The sequence below is a fragment of the Gigantopelta aegis genome, chromosome 3 (assembly GCF_016097555.1).
Source record: "Gigantopelta aegis isolate Gae_Host chromosome 3, Gae_host_genome, whole genome shotgun sequence".
Classification (NCBI taxonomy): Eukaryota; Metazoa; Mollusca; class Gastropoda; order Neomphalida; family Peltospiridae; genus Gigantopelta; species Gigantopelta aegis.
Genome location: NC_054701.1, coordinates 69,922,402 through 69,942,367, shown reverse-complemented (window position 1 = coordinate 69,942,367; position 19,966 = coordinate 69,922,402). Strand labels below are relative to the sequence as shown.

The window sequence follows — 19,966 nt, the reverse complement described above, 5'->3', positions numbered from 1 at the left end:
AGTGACTTCTCACTGTTTGAACCTTCAGCTGTCTTTCTTGGACAAGAGCTAGAAAGTACTCAGCTTAGGCGACAAGGGATCCACGTCCCTCTCAGTCGCCCAACGAACCCAAGTGCGCCAGTGACATTGGTAGACCCTCTCCGTAGACTGGCGCTTCGAAGAGGAGACGAGCTCAGCAACCCGTTTAGAAAAGCCTCGGTTTCGGAGGGAAACCCCGACAACCGCCACGCGTGAAGTTGGAAAACCTCCGGCTTTGGATACCACTCTGTCCAACGCAGTCTCTGACTGAGCAGATCGGGTATCAACGGCAACCGCACCGGCTCCTGCAATAAAAGTGACAGGAGTGGAGGAAACCAGGCTTGAGCTGCCCAACCAACTTGGGGCTACGAGTGTGACATGATAAGGTTGCTGTCTGATCTTTGCCAGAACCTTGCCAAGCAGAACCGGAGGGGGAAAGGCGTAAAAATCCAGTCCCGTCCAGTCCATGCTCAACGCATCGTACTCCAGTGCCAGTGGGTCTGGTACCGGCGATACAAACACTGGCAACTGACTGTTCAGGCGAGTGGCAAACATATTGAGTTGAGGACTCCCCCACAACTGAAGAACTCGATAAGCCACCGTCCGGTGCAACATCCACTCCGTCTGAACCGGGGAACGACAACTCAAAGCATCCGCCAAGACATTCACAGACGAAGGAATGTGTTTGGCCGATAACACCACTCCCCAATCTTCGCACGATTGAGGTATGCAACAACCGATGTGTTGTCTGACCTCAACAAAATTTGACGATGTCGAATAACAGTCCTGAAATGGAGACAAGCACGACGCACTGCTTCCATCTCCAACAGGTTGATGTGACAAATCCTCTCTGAAGGAGTCCACACCCCTGACAGATGTTGATCCAAAAGGTGTGCACCAAACCCGTCGAGGGAAACATCGGTAAACAGGACCAACTCTGGAGAAAGTGGGTGTAAAGGAATGGCCTGGAACATACACTTGTCCACTAGACACTCTTGGATCGGAAGAATGAACCAAGGCCCCCATGGTATCACCAAATCCCAGTTGAGACCATCCCACACTCGGGACAAATGCCATTGAAGTGGTCTCTTGAACCGTCTGAACCACACATTCAGCACCACCAGCGATTCAAGATGGCCATCAACACATGGAACATGCGCACCTACGCACTTTGCTCCACCAGAAGACGTTGCGCCAACGTCATGAAATTGTGAAGTCGCGAATCCGTCGGAAGAATGGACTCTTCCACAAGGTTGAAAACCAGCCCGAGATAAGTGAAAACCTGCGTTGGCACTAATTCCGACTTGACCCAATTGAGAATAAACCCCAATCGGAGAATCATGTCGATCACGAACTCCACGCCCACGAGACATGCCGTCTGTGATGCCACCAGAATTAACCAATCGCCCAGGTAATTGTGCATCCGTATACCCAACAGATGTACATGCCCCACCACTGCCTTCACAACCCGAGTAAAGACGTGAGGGCTTGTGGCCAATCCGAACGGCAGAACATGAAACTCGTAAGCTCTGCCGTCATAGAGGAACCGCAAGTACTTCCAAAAATCACGATGGATTGGAACATGCAGGTAAGCGTCCTTCAAATCGATGGACGCCGCCCATTCCCCCACCTGAAGCAAAGCGCAAACAGACTGAACCGTCTCCATCTTCAACGACGTAAGAATTCAGTGGCTTCAGGTTTAGAATTGGTCACCACTCGCCATTCTTCTTCTGGGCGAAGAACAGATGGGAATAAAATCCCGGAGTGCCCAAATCTACCTCCTGGATGGCTTTCTTGTCGAGAAACTCGACAACCATCTTCTCCACCAGTACTCGTTTGTCGACAGACGGTACCGCAGGTAACCGGGGGGAGGATGTCAGTAGAGGGGGTGATGAAAACGGAATTTTGTATCCATTGCGGACAACCGACAAAACCCATGGGTCCAGATCTGGCAGTTCGCGCCAACTTTGAACAAAATGGCGCAATCTGCCCCCCACAGGAAGATCTGCTAACGGAACCTCCGTAAGCAGATGTCGATTGTCCACGCACCCTCATCCCGGCTGCTTCCCACCCCTGGGCGCCTTGCCCCTAGCGGAACCACGAAAACGTGCCGGCGGAACCACGAAAACGTCCATGTTTCGATAAACCATGGGCATTACCCGACTGCACGCCCGAATCAGACACCACAGGGATCTGATAACTGTCAAGAAAAGTCGATTTCTTAACAGGTGGAGGCTTAAAAGTAGATGCCGCCTGGCACTTATGAGCAGTTCGGGACTGAGCGGCAGGGACGAAAGAAAGAAAGAAAGAAATATTTTATTTAACGACGCACTCAACACATTATTATACGGTTATATGGCGTCAGACATATGGTTAAGAACCACACAGATTTTTTAGACGAAACCCGCTGTCGCCACTACATGGGCTACTCTTCCGATTAGCAGCAAGGGATCTTTTATTTGCGCTTCCCACAGGCACGATAGCACAAACCATGGCCTTTGTTGAAACAGTTATGGATCACTGGTCGGTGCAAGTGGTTTACACCTACCCATTGAGCCTTGCGGAGCACTCACTCAGGGTTTGGAGTCGGTATCTGGATTAAAAATCCCATGCCTCGACTGGGATCCGAACCCAGTACCTACCAGCCTGTAGACCGATAGCATACCACGACGCCGGTCAGCAGGGACAAATTTCACCACTTCTTGGTCCATGACCAAGTTAAAATTGGTCACAAAAAGTAAGGTTTCCCTTACTGAGCGACTACGAAAGTAGGTTTTAACCACACCCGTCGCTCTCAGTCCCGCCAGGTAGTGATCCCGATGCAGAAGTAGACTGTTGGCAAAAACACGCCCAGCAAGCTGAGCGATGTGATGAGAGGCTTTAGAAGCCGCCAACAAACACCCCTTAGCCATCGGCGGAAGACCCATGACTGCTTTATCTAACCCAAATAGGAACATACCTAAATGGTTATTGACTTGAAAAAGAAGTTTAGATAACCTTTCCAAAGTCTCTAAATCTGTGAGTGGCACACTGACATTAGGAGATGGGTGGCAGTCTGCCTTCACCCTAGCGGAAATGACTGCTGGATGTGAAAGAAAGGAAGCTCCCAATGTCTTATACGAAGATGTGGACAAAACCTTCGCCGCAGACAACAGTTTCACGGTAGCTAACACTGCCGGAAACTCTTCCACCACCGCCCCCAAAATACAATCGCTACCCACAATAAAAGCATCAATCTCCGCAAGAGATTCATGCGCCTCATGCGCTAACAGCAAGCTGAAATCCTGCCGTGGAGCGTCCGTTGCTAAAGGCCGGTTTCCAAACAAAACACCCTTGTAAGACTGAACAGCCTCCTCCGACGGAATTGCATCCGCGCACACCAGTCGGACCTGTTCCCGTACAAAACCAAGAACTGCCTGGTAATCATAATCGCCGTCTGGCGTACTATCGGCCAAAATGGGAATCTCATCAAGCACCGAACCTGGTGCTGACCCTTCCCCCAAACCACACTGCTTCGGGGGGGAAATCCTCTTCTGAAGAAGAATTTTTTTCAAACGACACGCCATGCGCTGACCGTAACGGAAACGAAACTGCATGGGCAGGACAATGCGGAATGGCTGAATCCGCAATTTGACAAAATTTTTACTACAGAACTCGAACACGATTGCAATGGAGGACTGCAGAATCAAAAACGAGGATATACGGTCTACCCATGCACGAGTGTAGGTTATACATCCGGCAAGGGGAGATCATTCTGCAGTGGAGGTGATAACTCAGGGTCGTATAGCATTGTTGTTGTACTAGTACAGCAAGTTGAATAAGACTACTGGTAATTTTGACATATAGTCTTAAGAGAGGAAACACCTGCTGCATTTTTCCATTAGCAGCAAGAGATCTTTTATATGCACCATCCCACAGACAGGATAACACATACCACAGCCTTTGATATACCAGTCGTGGTGCACTGGCTGGAACAAGAAATACTTGAATATATACTCTATATAATCATGGTAAAGGTAAAAACTGAATGTGTTTACATAGGTATATGAGCTCCCATTTTTGTAAACGGGGGAGGGGGGGTGCTGATTTTTGCCCAAATAAAAAAATAGCCAAAATCTGAACAGCAACATTTATTCATATAAGCATTACCGCCAAACAATTATATCGGGTTGCAAACGAATCAGTATGCATTTTACATGGATTACAAATGATATTGTGGATAGAATGATGGAAATATATGATGAAAAGGTTTCAGGCCAGCTAATTTTGCCCAAATATCTTTATTGTTTTTGCCCAAATTTGATGATTTGCTCCAGCATTGTGGGGGAGGGGGAAAGTTGCCCTCCCTGCTCCCTGTCTTGTACGCTTAGGTGTGCTTATAAGAAAAAAGTAATATGAAGTACACATATCATAGGCACAAACTGTGACCCCAGACAGCAAATGTATTCAGTGAGAAAGCAAATCCTCTTTATTGTTCTACAGTATAATCATATTAAAAATGTGTTAGTTTATAATTAATATATGGTATTGTAATACTGAGTATCTACAAACTATAATATTATATAATGAAAATGTTAATATAAGGAATAACACATTTTTCAACAGGACGGAAACTGACTTACGTTACCTAAAAATAGTAAATGTTTATTTATTACTATATAATATCATGTACAAGTTTAAATAATAATTCCTCAAAATATATGGATTTACATGACAATATGTACTAAATCAAACTGAGCATTTTAGTTATGAAGGAAATAAGCAAATAAAACAAATAAAAGCTAAGAAAAAAACACACAAAAAACCCTGAAAATGTGAAACTGGTTGTAAATAATGCAACTAATACTACATACCAGTATTGTCAACCTAATAATGAGAGAGAAAACTAATTCAACTGCAGTATGAGAACAAAGCAAAGCATACTACTGATAGCTATGTTTTAATAAACATACATTAAGCAAAGTGTTGCATAGCAAGAAACATAGCTATGTTGACAAACAATATATTGCTTGAAAATATATACATTTAATTTGTTCAAAGGTCTCTTAGGCTCTGCTAGACAACAAAGCATCCTCTTTGCAAGTGTGTTAGCATTGCACTGTGAGATCGCAAAGTTGTGAGAGTTTAGCGAATTAGGCTCAAGGAGTGTAGTCATCATATTCCACTTGTTATCAATATTTTCTAATCTAATTTTACTTTTGTAATCATTAACATGAAACCTTGCTTGAAACGACATAGTGAGCCTATAACAAGCAAAATGGAGGAGTTTATGCATTTCATCTTCATCGTAAACAAGGCCCATAGGAATGGGGGGAGTGTACCTCTGTTTGAGGACCACCACATCAATATATACATATATACCGTACTATATACAGGGCCATACCCTTCAGGTGGGTGTGGGTGTGTGTGTGTGTGGGTGTGTGTGTGGGTGTGTGTGTGGGTGTGTGTGTGTGTTCAGGGCATTAGTCCCCCCCCCCCCCCCAAGAATCTCTTCTTCTTTTTTTTACTCCAGAAAATAGCATACACATCTCAGGGTTTAATTTGTATAGTGTTTCATTTGTTTGTAAAAAGTAGTGCTCCCCCCCCCTCCCCCAGGATTTTGATCAGGGTATGGCCCTGATATATATAAATGAAAATAATCTTTTAAACAGCTAAAAATAATTATGCCAAATATTGCTATTTTGTTCTTCAGATAATTAACAATCACATTTGAGGCCATCAAAAAATTTAAATTTTATGGGGAGCATATTCTTCTTATTCCCTACTTCAAATACCATTTATACTACAGACCTATTAAAGAATAATCAGTAAGAATATGAATAAATGTATTCTTTTTTTTTCTTTCAGGATTGCAAAATAAACCTGTGTACCCATTACTGCTTTAGGATACTGGCTTATCATGATGAGAATAGTGATGAATATCATTTACTCAGCTTGATGGCTATCATTTGGTTACATTTTTGAAGCATACACCACTCCAACCTTTCAATAATGCAGCCAGTAGTTTAATGCCACAACCGGTTTTTCTCTGTTCCAAGCCTAACCTGCCATTCATTAAGCATTGATCAGAATGGGGTAAAATAACTTGGGAGAAAGATAACAAATAAAGCCACAAGAAAACAAAAACATAGAAGATGAAACAAAATTTAGCACAGCAATGCAACTTCTCAAACATCTTTTGCTATGAGTTCTATACATTATGCTTTTAAAAAATACTTTTTTAAAGATGGAATCATACAAAATTATTTAGTTTTGTTAGTTCACATTTTTTAAATAGATATCATAGACACCCAATAGCAACTCTTTTGTTTAATGTTTCGTTGTCATTAAATATCCATCTATTAACTGTTTATTTTTGAAAAATGGAAAGAAAGAAAGAAAGAAATGTTTTATTTAACAATGCACTCAACACATTTTATTTACGGTTATATGGCGTCAGTGAAAAATGGAAGTATGAATTGGCCTAGATCCATTTACCAATCATATCTGCAGTTTGAAAAGTTACAGAATAACACAGAATGCCACAACACAACACAACAACACAAGTTTACCTTCTGCATAAACTGAGAGAGAAAAAAAAAAATAAAACAATGACATGCTTATTTACATTAGTGGATAATACAATTGTGTCTGGATTGTTAAAAACAAGCATCATTGGGTAACCAGTGCAACATATACCAAATTTTGTTGAAAAAAGCTAATGAGCAAGTTGGCCAATAAAGCAAAATCTTAATTCAAATCTATTATAAAAACTAGATCATTCAAATATGTAACTACAATTTACAGTCATGCATATGATAATAGCGTGATTAATGAGGTGTACCTACTAAATGTATTCAAATTCGGAGTAAAATAAAAAAAAATACTATTTGCTAAAAGAAAAGCTGAAAATGTCAATTGCTGCCTTAGCTGAATATTAAAAAGCAGAATATTTTGTACTCTAAATTCTGAATCAAATAATATTTCCCAAAGAAAACATTTTGAACTGATATTAAAACAAAAACACCCAAGAAAACATTTTGAACTGATATTAAAACAAAAACACCCAATCTCTATCACTAACATCTTTGTTATTTTATGAAGTTAGGGTTAGAATGTTTAACATCATATTAGCTAAAAGAAAACCATTTAAATCACTGAGTGTAAACATAGGTAATGTTTAAAATATTTCTCTATAAATATATATAAGAAATCAAACCTTTAAAACCTTTAAAAAAAAAAAGTTTCCACTGGAAAACATTTACATTTCCAGGGGTCGAAATAGGCTGAAATTCCTGCTGGATTTTCGGTCCAGGCAAGCAACAAAGACTGCTGGCCCAAATCAAAACCTGCCAAACCAAACATGATTTACTAAAAGTACCATGTAAATATAAACATGGAATAATTGCCAGTCTGACAGGCAAAAATATCTCCCAGCCCTTGGAGATGTTGACTGGCAAAAACTGGTCGGAGTGGCAGTATTTTGACACTTTATAGGAGGACAAATCTGTTTCACTTCATGTGTCATGCATAATAATTCAAATACAGTGGACTCTGTCCAAACTGATACCTGTGTATTCCAGATTTCTTTGGTATCCGGCACAATCCCGTATTAGGTCCTACCATTCAGTGGCAATAGCTTGGGTAAAATCGGTCTAATCTGGCACTGGGTTTCCGGCACAATCCTGTATCCCGTATTAGGCCCTACCATTCAGTGACAATAACGTGGGTAAAATCTGTCTTAATCTGTCACCGTGTATCTGGCACAATCCATTATTAGGTCCTACCATTCAGTGACAATAGCTTGGTTAAAATCTGTCTAATCTGGCACTATGTATCTGGCACAATTCCATATTAGGCCCAATCATTCAGTGACAATAGCTTGGTTAAAATCTGTCTAATCTGGCACTACGTATCTGGCACAATCCCGTATTAGGCCCAATCATTCAGTGACAATAGCTTGGTTAAAATCTGTCTAATCTGGCACTGGGTTTCCTGGCACATTTGGTCGGTCCCCCTAAATGCGTTTTAAACAAAATCCTCCGAAGAAAGACGACATTTGTGACAACTTACTTGTATTCCTTCCTTGAATTCATCATGGGTGACACTCATACTCTTGTCCTTGTCGAATTTGTTGAAGAAGTCGACCAACCTCAGGTTATTCTTCTCGATGTAGGTGACAAGTTTGACCATTGGGTGAACGCGTACTTTGGGCTTGAGTGGCGGCTCCATACCGCCATGTGTCATCTTGATGTCGGGGATTTGTTCCTGCACTTTGCGGAAGATTTCATTGAAATCGTTATTTACAAGAATATCCTGGAAAAAACCCATAGAAAGAATGTTGTTTGTTGTGTGAATCAAAAAAACATTTAAGTAAACTTCACCACAGATGACCTGCAAAAAACATTGTTTAACAAATATTATTCATAAAATAGTTTAATAAAATTCTCAACAACTTGTTTTCAGAGAACCTCACAAACAGTTTGAAAATACAAGTGAATCAAATTTTGACCAGCCATTTCCATGAAGGGTCAAACTAAATTTCTTACAAAGCACAAAAGCAAATTACCAACATTTCTTGTACCAACAAATTACTAATTAAAATTTATTTTGTTAAATTGTTTTTACATATAAATTTCATAAACTATTTGAAAAACAAATCACTGCATTGTTTCACAAACGATATAAAATACCTTAAAATCAAATACATGTACATGAAATTGTCTACAATCTACTCATAGAACACATTTTATTTACGGTTACGGTTATATGGCGTCAGACATATGGTTAAGGACCACACAGATATTGAGAGAGGAAACCCGCTGTCGCCACTTCATGGTCTACTCTTTTCAATTAGCAGCAAGGGATCTTTTATATGCACCATCCCACAGACAGGATAGTACATACCATGGCCTTTGTTACACCAGTTGTGGAGCACTGGCTGGAACAAGAAATAGCCCAATGGGTCCACCGATGGGGATTGATCCTAAACTGACCATGCATCAAGCGAACACTTTACAACTGGGCTACGTCCTGCTCTACCTACTCACAGAAAGACCAAATAAAACTGCCCATAAACTGTTCACCAAACAACTGACCAACATTCAGTATAATTACCTAAACAAGGCTCAGTTGAAAATGTTCACAAATAGACAACATAAAGGTAAATTCTCCTTAGACTACCGAGATAAAATTCAACCCCACACTCCACCTCCCCACTCTAACCAAACAATCTACAGTCTACTCACAGAGAAGTCGAGCAGTTTGATGACGCATCCTGGATTGCGTAGAATAGCCTGACAGATCGCCCAGCATCCTCCAGTCTGCATCGGGTTCTTTCCCATCTTTAGCACCTGGAGGTTCTCATTGGCCGACAGACCTTTCCCAATGAGAACAGCACCTTCTGTGGTGATGCGATTATTCCTGCAATATAACAAAACACACATATTCATGAGCATAGAGACAGCAGTGTGTGGCAAACACATAGTGGGTGGAGTACCATAAAAAAAGTTCAGTTCTGACACAGTAGATATTATGTAAATTTCCAGGCATGATAAAAATTTTAAAAAATGACACAACTATGCTGAAAAGCATAAATACCGCAATGGGTATTTCACCTAATAATCTCTTATAGAAATGTCAAATCACATATATTAAGTATGCGGACAAATAACATATTGATAATAATTGTAAGTGAGAGAGGATTTTTTAATAAAATGAGTTTTCAGCAAAAAGCATAACTAGTGTGTTTATTACAACACAGTGTTGCATATGAAAATCATTTTGCATGTGCATTGCCTGCTCTCATCTCCTTATAAAAGCAACCATTTTTTATGCTTTCTGTCTTTTTTTAATATGCCATGGTAAGTAATGTTAAAAATTGCTGTTTTATTGCAAAAAAAACCAGTTGTGTTTTTTGTTTAAAACCACATTTTATTAAATAAAATTCCTGATTTGAACAATATCTTCTTTCAGTTACAGTTGTTACCAGGATGTCATTTGTCTGCATGCCCAATACTGATGACATAATATTTCTATAAGAAAATATCAGCGAAATACCAATTGCGTTATTTATGCCTCTCAGTATACTTGTAGTTGCCATACTTGTGATAATACATCTATGATGAGGTGCAAACTATTATTTCATTACTCAACAACATAAGAGAAAAGTACCTCATGTTACAGTACAGATGTTTTACTACATAATAAATACAACTACATTAATTATATAATGTCACAAAACATTAATAAATGTTCATTTCTAATGCCTAGTAAAAGTAAAAAAATTAATACTTGTAGTTCTTAATATTCTGTCTGAAAAATACTAAACAACTACACTGACCAATGGGACTGAACAAAAAGAATACAGTGATAATAACTGTCACTTATTCTGAACTCTGTATGAGGAGTATTACCGGCCTCTGTGGCACAGTGGTTAAGCCATCGGACTACAGGCTGGTAGGTACAGGGTTCACAGCCCAGTACCGGCTCCAACCCATAGCGAGTTCTTAAGGGCTCAATGGGTAGGTGTAAGACCACTACACCCACTTCTTTATCACTAACCACTAACCAACTAGCAACTAACCCACTGTTCTGGCCCAAATAGTTGTGGTGTGTGCCCAGGACAGCGTGCTTGAAGCTTAATTGGATTATAAGAATGAAAATAAGTTAAAATGAACTGAAATGAGGAGTATTTAAATGAACAGTTACGTGATGTCCAGTTCCTCGAGAACCGAGTTTCCCCGGAGAGCGTCTGCAATTCCTATAGCTCCTTCCAGTCCGAACCCATTCCACGACAGGTTGATCTTCTTCATGAACACATTGGTCTGCAACACAGATTTGATATTGTTTTATTATCCAGTGTATTTTCACCAACCAACCGACCAACCATCCAACCCACCCACCCACCAACTAACCAAAAACTAAAATTGGGTGGGTGGGGATGTCGCTCAGTGGTAGAGTATTTGCCTGAGGTATAATAGTCATCAGTGGACTGCTTTAATAAGAAGTCAAGTCAATCAGAGAACAATAAAAAATAATCTTTAGGAAAAATTATCAGGCCTTTTAAAGTCTTAGACTGGAGACTAATGTCATGACAACGCCATACAAATTGTACGCGTCTGACATCATTAAAGATTGAGTCTGGACTCTAAAAGTTTTATAAGCATGGGCCCGGGAGTTGTGATCTCGGATGTAAACACTTGGATCTCACTAACTGATTCTATACTGTAGACATTGGTCAGAACCAACTATAGAAATATGTGAAATATAGCACTGTGGTCATCCATTTAAGGCTGGTGGGTACATATATACTGGGTACATATATGTACATTTTAAAGTTGTTTGTAACAACATATACTGGGTCTGTATGTCAGTTCTAGCTACAAAGCCTCATCTGCTGACCAGTGCACTCTGACATGTATATCAAACACCATGTTGTGTGTTATCCCGTCTATAGAAAAAAAACACCCAAAATCGTTAATAACAAAATTAAGGCAATACATATATCATACTTTGATTCCCATGGCAACTGCAATAGCTCCTTTCCTGCGTAGATGGTTCCAGCTGAGGTCAAGTTCTTTGAGGGTGAGGTTTTCCGAGATGGCCGGACCCAGAACTATTCCTGCGATCTCGGCGAAGTGATTGTGACTCAGATTTAAGTATTCTAGCTTTGTTGTCTGCAAAATAATAATATCATCATCTCAAACTGGATTTTTAACTTCTTCGAACTACATGCATATTTATATACATAATTATTACCAAAGTAGCAACCAACTTAGCCAAATGCTCTTTTGTATTTGGACAATAAAATTTGCCATAAATATATGATGTAAGAATATATATGTGAATATATGATGTGAGATCTACAGAACATATAAATATTAAACAAGGTAGTTATGCACCTAAGGTGATCTTAGCGCTAAGATCGCTTTGTAAACCCCATATCACTTCATAAAACAGGGCCTATTAACATGAAATCATGAAATATTCATGAGTCTGAAGTATTAGCGAATGTATCAAAAAAAACTTACAAAGGCGTGTCGAAATCCCTGTGGTACATGAGCACATTAAAATAGTTACTTACAAAAATACTAACATTTTATTTATTATAACAATTCTGAAACTTACTAGTAATGCATCTGCAAAGAACACTGCTGATCTGTCATCAAAGTCATTTCCTATAAAAAAAAAAGAAAAAAAGAAAAAGAAAGAAGGGTTTTAGTTGTATGGTATGTACATCAGCAGAATATCGGATCAAAATTAGAATATATACATCCTGCAAGGGAAGACCATTCTGCAGTGGAGAAGATGACTCAGGTTATATAGCATTGTTGTTGTGTTAGCACAGTAAGCTGAATAAGACTATATTAAAACATAAGCATATAAAAAAGGAATGTTTATTCACAATTACCCATAGCACATTAGTAATAGCTAATATTACACTAAAGAAACACTGATGAAAACCACTATGTACAATGTACCTGTTAATCCTGGTTATTTCATGTTCATTTTATCTTGATTTCAGTTTTTTTTAAACATGATTATCATGATTATATCTAATTAAAGTTCAAGCATTCTACCATTGGCATACACCTCAGCTATCTGAGCTGTAAATCTTATTCAATGAATAAACATACCGACTTATAAGTTAAAACCTTTATTGTGTGAATGTTTTGTGTTGGATTAGAAAACAGTATTTTTCTTCCAAAACAAGGGCAATAACTCTTGATACATTTACTACAAAGAAAAACTGGACATCAAATTGAACACTGAACCGGCCTCGTTGGCATCATGGTTAAGCCACTGGACATAAGGCTGGTAGGCGCAGGGTTCCCAGCCCGGTACCGGCTCCCACCCAGAGCAAGTTTTAACGACTCAATGGGTAAGTGTAAGGCCACTACACCCTCGTATCTCACCAATATAACCACTAACCAACTAATAACTGACCCACTGTCCTGGACAGACAACCCAGATAGCTGAGGTGTGTGCCCAGAACAATGTGCTTGAAACTTATTGGATAAAAGCACGAAAATAAGTTGAAATGAAAGGAACATATAACAATAGTTGTAGCAATAAGGTCTGACTTGTCTGAAGTAAAAAAACATCAAGTATTTTATGTTACAAGCTGTTCTATAATAGTAATATAATACATTTTTTATTTTGTGAGGGTAACACAGTTAGCAAAAGCTAATCTTCCCTGAGGCCCTCAGGTACAAACAATACAGAATTACAATACATATGTAACAAAACAATCAACCTCCACTGAGGGGATTCGAATCAACCAAGCTAACAGGGAAATTCCCACTAGCTACTGCCAGTAGGAGTACTTTATACCAACACTACTACATACTCCCTCCTCAAGTGAAGCTACATCCCGGCAGTTCAACTATTACAGATCCTGACTGGGTTATAATTGTATTTTGTGTTAAGAACACACTCAGTCTCTACGTTGGCTCCAATATAACAGAAAAATCAACCTGCACTGAGGGGATTCGAACCACGGACTGAGCTAATAGGGAAATTCCCACTAGCTACTGCCAGTAGGAGTACTTTATACCAACACTACTACATACTCCCTCCTCAAGTGAAGCTACATCCCGGCAGTTCAACTATTACAGATCCTGACTGGGTTATAATTGTATTTTGTGTTAAGAACACACTCAGTCTCTACGTTGGCTCCAATATAACAGAAAAATCAACCTGCACTGAGGGGATTCGAACCACGGACTGAGCTAATAGGGAAATTCCCACTAGCTACTGGTGATGATCGGATAGCTTTAGGTAACTGATTCCAAAGTACTGGTCCAGAGTAACTGAAACCATGTTTAAATAAAGACATTTTAGGTTTTGCAATTAATAGATTTCCATCCTCTACATTTCGAAGGTTGTAGGGATTGTTTTCTCCAACATATATTACCGGTAATAAGTTTGAAAGATAGTTTGGGACTTCATTGCATAGACATTTATGTGATAGTGGATTCTTGTTTCCATTTTTTTGTCATCCATTTTAACTGTTTAAAGTGGGGTAGATGGAGTATAATGAATAGGGTATCTTCACCTGCAAGTGTAACTCTCTGCAGAGTATCATTGTTGGTTATAATCTTACAAAACGCTTCTGCAACTTCACTTCCTAGATGGTTATCTGATAAATCCTAGAAAACAGAAAGTAATGTAAATAAAATTCCACAAATCATTTTCTGCATCCTTTCATGATATCATTTGAGACAGAAGCTTTTTGAAGAAAGTTTTAAAGGGAAACAACTCATAAAACTAAAATGTAAATAATTTTCGAAGTCTTGTTTTTATTCATACTAAAATACTGCTAAATAATCATACATTAATTAAAATAAATTCAAGTCTGTTGTTTACAAATTTATGTAAAACAAGAATATTATCAGTTAAAATATTTCACCTATAAAATTACAAAAAGGTTCAAACATAATCAAAAAATAATATCTCACTGACAAAATGCAGCTGAAATTTGAATAATTATTTTTAAAAATGCAAATACAGCCATATGTCTTTGATCTGTGATGACCCTTGAACATTACATCTTCAACAAAAGTTACTTGCCTAATCCAAAATGACTATGTTCATTATTGTGTTTCGAGGCAACATTACACACATCTAGAAATATGCATAGCTTGTTATTGTTTTAGACTCGGGACATATTATGAAAAAACATATAATAATAAGATAAATAGAGGATTAGTCACAAGTGTTTTTTAATATGGAAAATATCAACTGAATCGATGTTAATCTGTATTTGTCGAGGCTCTGCCGAGACAAATACCGATTAACTAGACGAGGTTGATATTTTACATATTAAAAAACACAAGTAGCGAATTCTATTTATCCTATAACACTTCTAAAATAACATTTTAATTCAATTTTTAGTAAATCACAGTACTAAAGTTGTCAACTTCGGTAATATGATGTCATCATGATTAGCACAAATTAGTTTGACGTCATGCATTTTAACTAACTCAATGAAAACATTACACTCAGGTACACGGGTCTTGTTAACTTGTAAACAAATGACCCATCCACAGCAACACATTACCTATAGACCTTGCAAATTTTCATATCATTATTAAACGAGTTAATACACTAAATTATCACGTGGCTTTATGGCATGGATATCATGGGTAAGTTATAGAATAAAACATATTTATTATGTAACATTTAGTGAAATATCTTAAAATATCAGTGAAATAAAAAGTGATGATAACACATTTTAGAGTGAAAATTTCACTATTTCACTCTAAAATGTGTTATTGTCACTGTAGAAAGTGTTATCTTCACTGTGAGAAAGCCGGAACTATTTTGCAGCTGGAATTTTAAAAATAAAGGTAAATTGCCAAAAGTTATATAATAAATAGAAAATTTCATGTTTTTTGTCAAATATGATTTATATCTCATCTCGTGAAGTTTGCAATCATATCACATTCGTCGTGCAAGTGCAACTCATGAAATATGATTGCAAACTTCACTCAATGATATAAATCGTATTTGACAAAAAACATGAAATATCATCTATGTATGTTTGCAGTGAAAATTGCCTTATTTAGTGACAGAGTATACAAACACTTACAAGATCAGTAATAAAACAGTTATCTCTGAGCATTTCACACACAGCGAGTCCACCCTCGGTGCCAAGCCAGTTGTCTTGTAGATTCAGTGTGAGCACTTTGGTGTTCGACTGAAACACAACAGTAATGTCTGTTACAGTGATTTCTCAGGATATAAATTTCTAAGAAGAAATATATTGTTACAGTTATAAAGGAGCAGACCCTAGTTTTCAACTCGTAAAAATGGACACTAAGTTTAGTTAATCTACAAACCTGTAACACATTTAGAATAAAGTTACAACAGAGTGAAAGAAGAGTCTGTGATGTTAAAAAACGGAAAATATCCTGAAAAAATAGTACATGATCAGGGTTTCCACTTTAATCAGAAGAAAACACTTTGACTTTCCATTATGCTTCTGACTTAGCATAAGAAGGAAGGAAAAAAATGTTTTATTTAATGATGCACTCAACACATTTTATTTACAGTTATATGGCATCGGACATATGGTTAAGGAGCACACAGATATTAAGGGAGGAAACCCACTGTCGTCACTTCATGGTCTACTCTTTTCAATTAGCAGCAATCTTTTATATGCATTATCACATAGACAGGATAGCACATACCACAGCCTTTGATGTACCAGTCGTGATGCACTGACTGGAGCGAGAAATAGCCAAATGGGCCTACTGATGGGGATCGATCCCAGACTGACCGCGCATCAAGTGAGCGCTTTACGACTGGGCTACAGCAAGCCTCTGAGAATTGAAAATTTGCATAAACCATTTATGGGTTATGCAAAAAGAAAGAAAGAAAGAAATGTTTTATTTAACGACGCACTTAACACATTTTATTTACGGTTATATGGCGTCAGACATATGGTTAAGGACCACACAGAGTTTGAGAGGAAAACCGCTGTCGCCACTGCATGGATTACTCTTTCTGATTAGCAGCAAGGGATCTTTTATTTGTGCTTCCCACAGGCAGGATAGCACAAACCATGGCCTGTGTTGAACCAGTTATGGAACACTGGTCGGTGCAAGTGGTTTACATCTACCCATTGAGCCTTGCGGAGCACTCACTCAGGGTTTGGAGTCGGTATCTGGATTAAAAATCCCATGCCTCGACTGGGATCCGAACCCATTATCCACCAGCCTGTAGACCCATGCCCATACCACGATGCCACCTAGGCTGGTTATGCAAAAACAAATTCAAGTAACCCATTTCGTAGCCCAGAGCGAGTTCTTAAGGGCTCAGTGGGTAGGTGTAAGACAACTATGCCCTCTTCTTTCTCACTAACCACTAACCAACTAACAACTAATACACTGTCCTGGACAGACAGTCCAGATAGCTGAAGTGTGTGCCCAGGACAGCATGCTTGAACCTTAATTGGATATAAGCAAAAAAATAAGTTGAAATTAAATGAAATATGGGACTACATGACAGACTCATGTTCCGTGCATGCTGTCAGTAACCAGCAGTCTATTGAACCATAGTCTGGTTGTTTGTTACTGTGGGTATTTAATGACTCTTACTACAAGATGATGCGCGGTCAGTGTGAGATCGATCCCCATCAGTGGCACCATTGAGCTATTTCTTGTTCCAGCCAGTGCACCACGACTGGTATATCAAAGGCCATGGTATGTACTACCCTGTCTGTGGGATGGTGCATATAAAAGATCCCTTGCTGCTAAGCGAAAAGAATAGCCCATGAAGTGGCGACAGCGGATTTCCTCCCTCAATATCTGTGTGGTCCTTAGCCGTAGCCATATGTCCGACACAATATAACTGTAAATAAAATGTGTTGAGTGCGTTGTTAAATAAACCATTTCCTTTCTTCTACTGAACCATTGTCTGGTTGTTTATTACTATGGGTATTTAATGCCTCTTACTACAAGTGACATGGCTATTGCTTTCATTCCCAGTGTGCCGAGACCGTGATGTTTCATCGTCAGAGTCTCATCATGCATGTGTCGCAGGAAGAACGATGCAGGGATCACGCCAAGCAGTTTACACGCTTCAACGTACGCGGTCTTCCCAGTGTGGTCGTACTTCGACGTCGGTTCTGAAACAACAATAAAGTCTGATTTATTTATTGTATAAACTGATGGCGAGTGTGTCCTGTATTGTGATTGGTTAATTACTAGAGCTGGGTGGTATACCGTATATACCGTCTGGTATCGGTATTATGTCAATACCGATTTACCGTACCAAGCAAATTTCAAAATACTGAAATTTCGGTATTGAACAATATTTCCCGGAGAGCACTAATAATATATCTGACGAACGCAAAATGGGTTGGTATTAGTCAGACGAGAGCCTTGTGTATGGAATTTAATTGTATTTAGATGAAATTAGCGGGTGAGCCATAACACAGGCATGCATTTAAAGCCGAGTATACCGAAAATAGCACTCGATATCAGTATCGTGTCAATACCGAATACCGTACCGATACCGAGGTAAATCACCCACAAAATACCGATATTGATACCGAATCTCAGATTTCAATACTTCCGGGATCAAATGAAAATATCACCTGAAAAACTAATGACGTCATTAGCAATTGGAACAGGCAAGTTGACTGTTCAAGGGTATACAGTTAGATTGTAGCCAGGTATTTTTTTCAAGAAATACCAAATATACAGTTAGTTTCGTAAAAAACCCAATTCAGTTTACAATAGACATAACCATATGGAGTTTTTAGATTCCCAGGTGTTAGTGTCCATTTGAAGCCTGCAAATGTTTCATTTTTAACCTCAGGCTCACACCTTCGATCAAAAATGACATTTGCAGGATCAAATAGACAATAACACCCACAAATCTAATATGGTTATCTCCTAATTTAATAAATTTTACAAATAAATAATATTTATTTATTTGTGATTTATTTATTTGTGATTTATTTGTGATTTATTGATCGATTGATTGATTTATTGATTGATTGATTGTATTTATTTATTTATGAGTAATCTTCCCAGTGTGGTTTAAGTTTGATGTTGGTTCTAAATAAAACCCAATAATGTTATGAAATGAATGAATGATGGAATGAATAAAAGAAAGAAATGTTTTATTTAACGATGCACTCAACACATTTTATTTACGGTTATATGGTGTCAGACATATGGTTAAGGACCACACAGATTTTGAGAGGAAACCCGCTGTCGCCACATAGGCTACTCTTTTATGACAGGCAGCAAGGGATCTTTTATTTGCGCTTCCCACAGGCAGGATAGCACAAACCATGGCCTTTGTTGAACCAGTTATGGATCACTGGTCGGTGCAAGTGGTTTACACCTACCCACTGAGCCTTGCGGAGCACTCACTCAGGGTTTGGAGTCAGTATCTGGATTAAAAATCCCATGCCTCGACTGGGATCCGAACCCAGTACCTACCAGCCTGTAGACCGATGGCTAACCACGACGCCACCGAGGCCGGTAATGGAATGAATAAATTCATCCATATAAATATAGTTTCAGTGCAAGCAACCTTCCTAGTGTGGAGGTGGTGGTTGGGGCGGGATGTAGCCCAGTCGTAAAACACTTGTCTGATGCGCTCTTAGTTTAGGATTGATCCCCACTGGTGGGCCTATTGGGCTACTTCTCATTCCAGCCAGTGCACCACAACTGGTATATCAAAGGCCATGGTATGTGCTAACTGGTCGATGCATATAAACGATCCCTTGCTACTGATGGAAAAAAGTAGCATGTTTCCTCTCTAAAACTATATGTCAGAATTACCAAATGTTTGACATGTGCTCTAGTGATGTTGTTAATAAAAACAAACTTTATTTTTTCCCAGTGTTGTCATAGTGTGATGCTGTTTTTTAAAAATCCATATAATTTATGCATTTAAATGTATTTATTTATTTCTAAAACAATATTCCCATTTTAATGTTCTTAAAGTTCTTTTCTTCCAATAGAAAGAAAGAAGTGTTTTATTTAACGATGCACTCAACACATTTTAATTATGGTTATATGGCGTCAGACATATGGTTAAGGAAAACACAGATTTTTTTAGAGGAAACCCGCTGTCGCCACATAGGCTACTCTTTTTACGACAGGCAGCAAGGGATCTTTTATTTGCGCTTCCCACAGGCAGGATAGCACAAACCATGGCCTTTGTTGAACCAGTTATGGATCACTGGTCGGTGCAAGTGGTTTACACCTACCCATTGAGCCTTGCGGAGCACTCACTCAGGGTTTGGAGTCGGTATCTGGATTAGAAATTCCATGCCTCGACTGGGATCTGAACCCAGTACCTACCAGCATGTAGACCGATGGCCTGCCACGACACCACCGAGGCCGGTTTTTCTTCCAATAGATTCCAGATACATCCAATGAGACCACACAAGTATAATATGGGTACAATTTAGCTACATCCCTACTCAGGCATTTTGTTT

At 38.9% G+C, this 19,966-nt stretch overlaps 1 protein-coding gene across 1 annotated transcript in view; it reads right to left on the bottom strand.

Moving 5' to 3' along the window:
• Positions 1–19,966, bottom strand: part of LOC121368814 (leucine-rich repeat-containing protein 74A-like) — a 66,725-nt gene that overhangs the window by 4,256 nt on the left and 42,503 nt on the right. The window contains exons 4-12 of the mRNA XM_041493559.1: positions 17,460–17,632; positions 15,593–15,700; positions 14,057–14,150; positions 12,127–12,176; positions 11,511–11,675; positions 10,708–10,823; positions 9,246–9,420; positions 8,071–8,313; positions 6,570–6,581 (exon numbers count right to left, since the gene is read on the bottom strand). Coding sequence (XP_041349493.1) covers positions 6,570–6,581; positions 8,071–8,313; positions 9,246–9,420; positions 10,708–10,823; positions 11,511–11,675; positions 12,127–12,176; positions 14,057–14,150; positions 15,593–15,700; positions 17,460–17,632 — 1,136 coding nt within the window. The remainder of the gene's footprint in view (positions 1–6,569; positions 6,582–8,070; positions 8,314–9,245; positions 9,421–10,707; positions 10,824–11,510; positions 11,676–12,126; positions 12,177–14,056; positions 14,151–15,592; positions 15,701–17,459; positions 17,633–19,966) is intronic.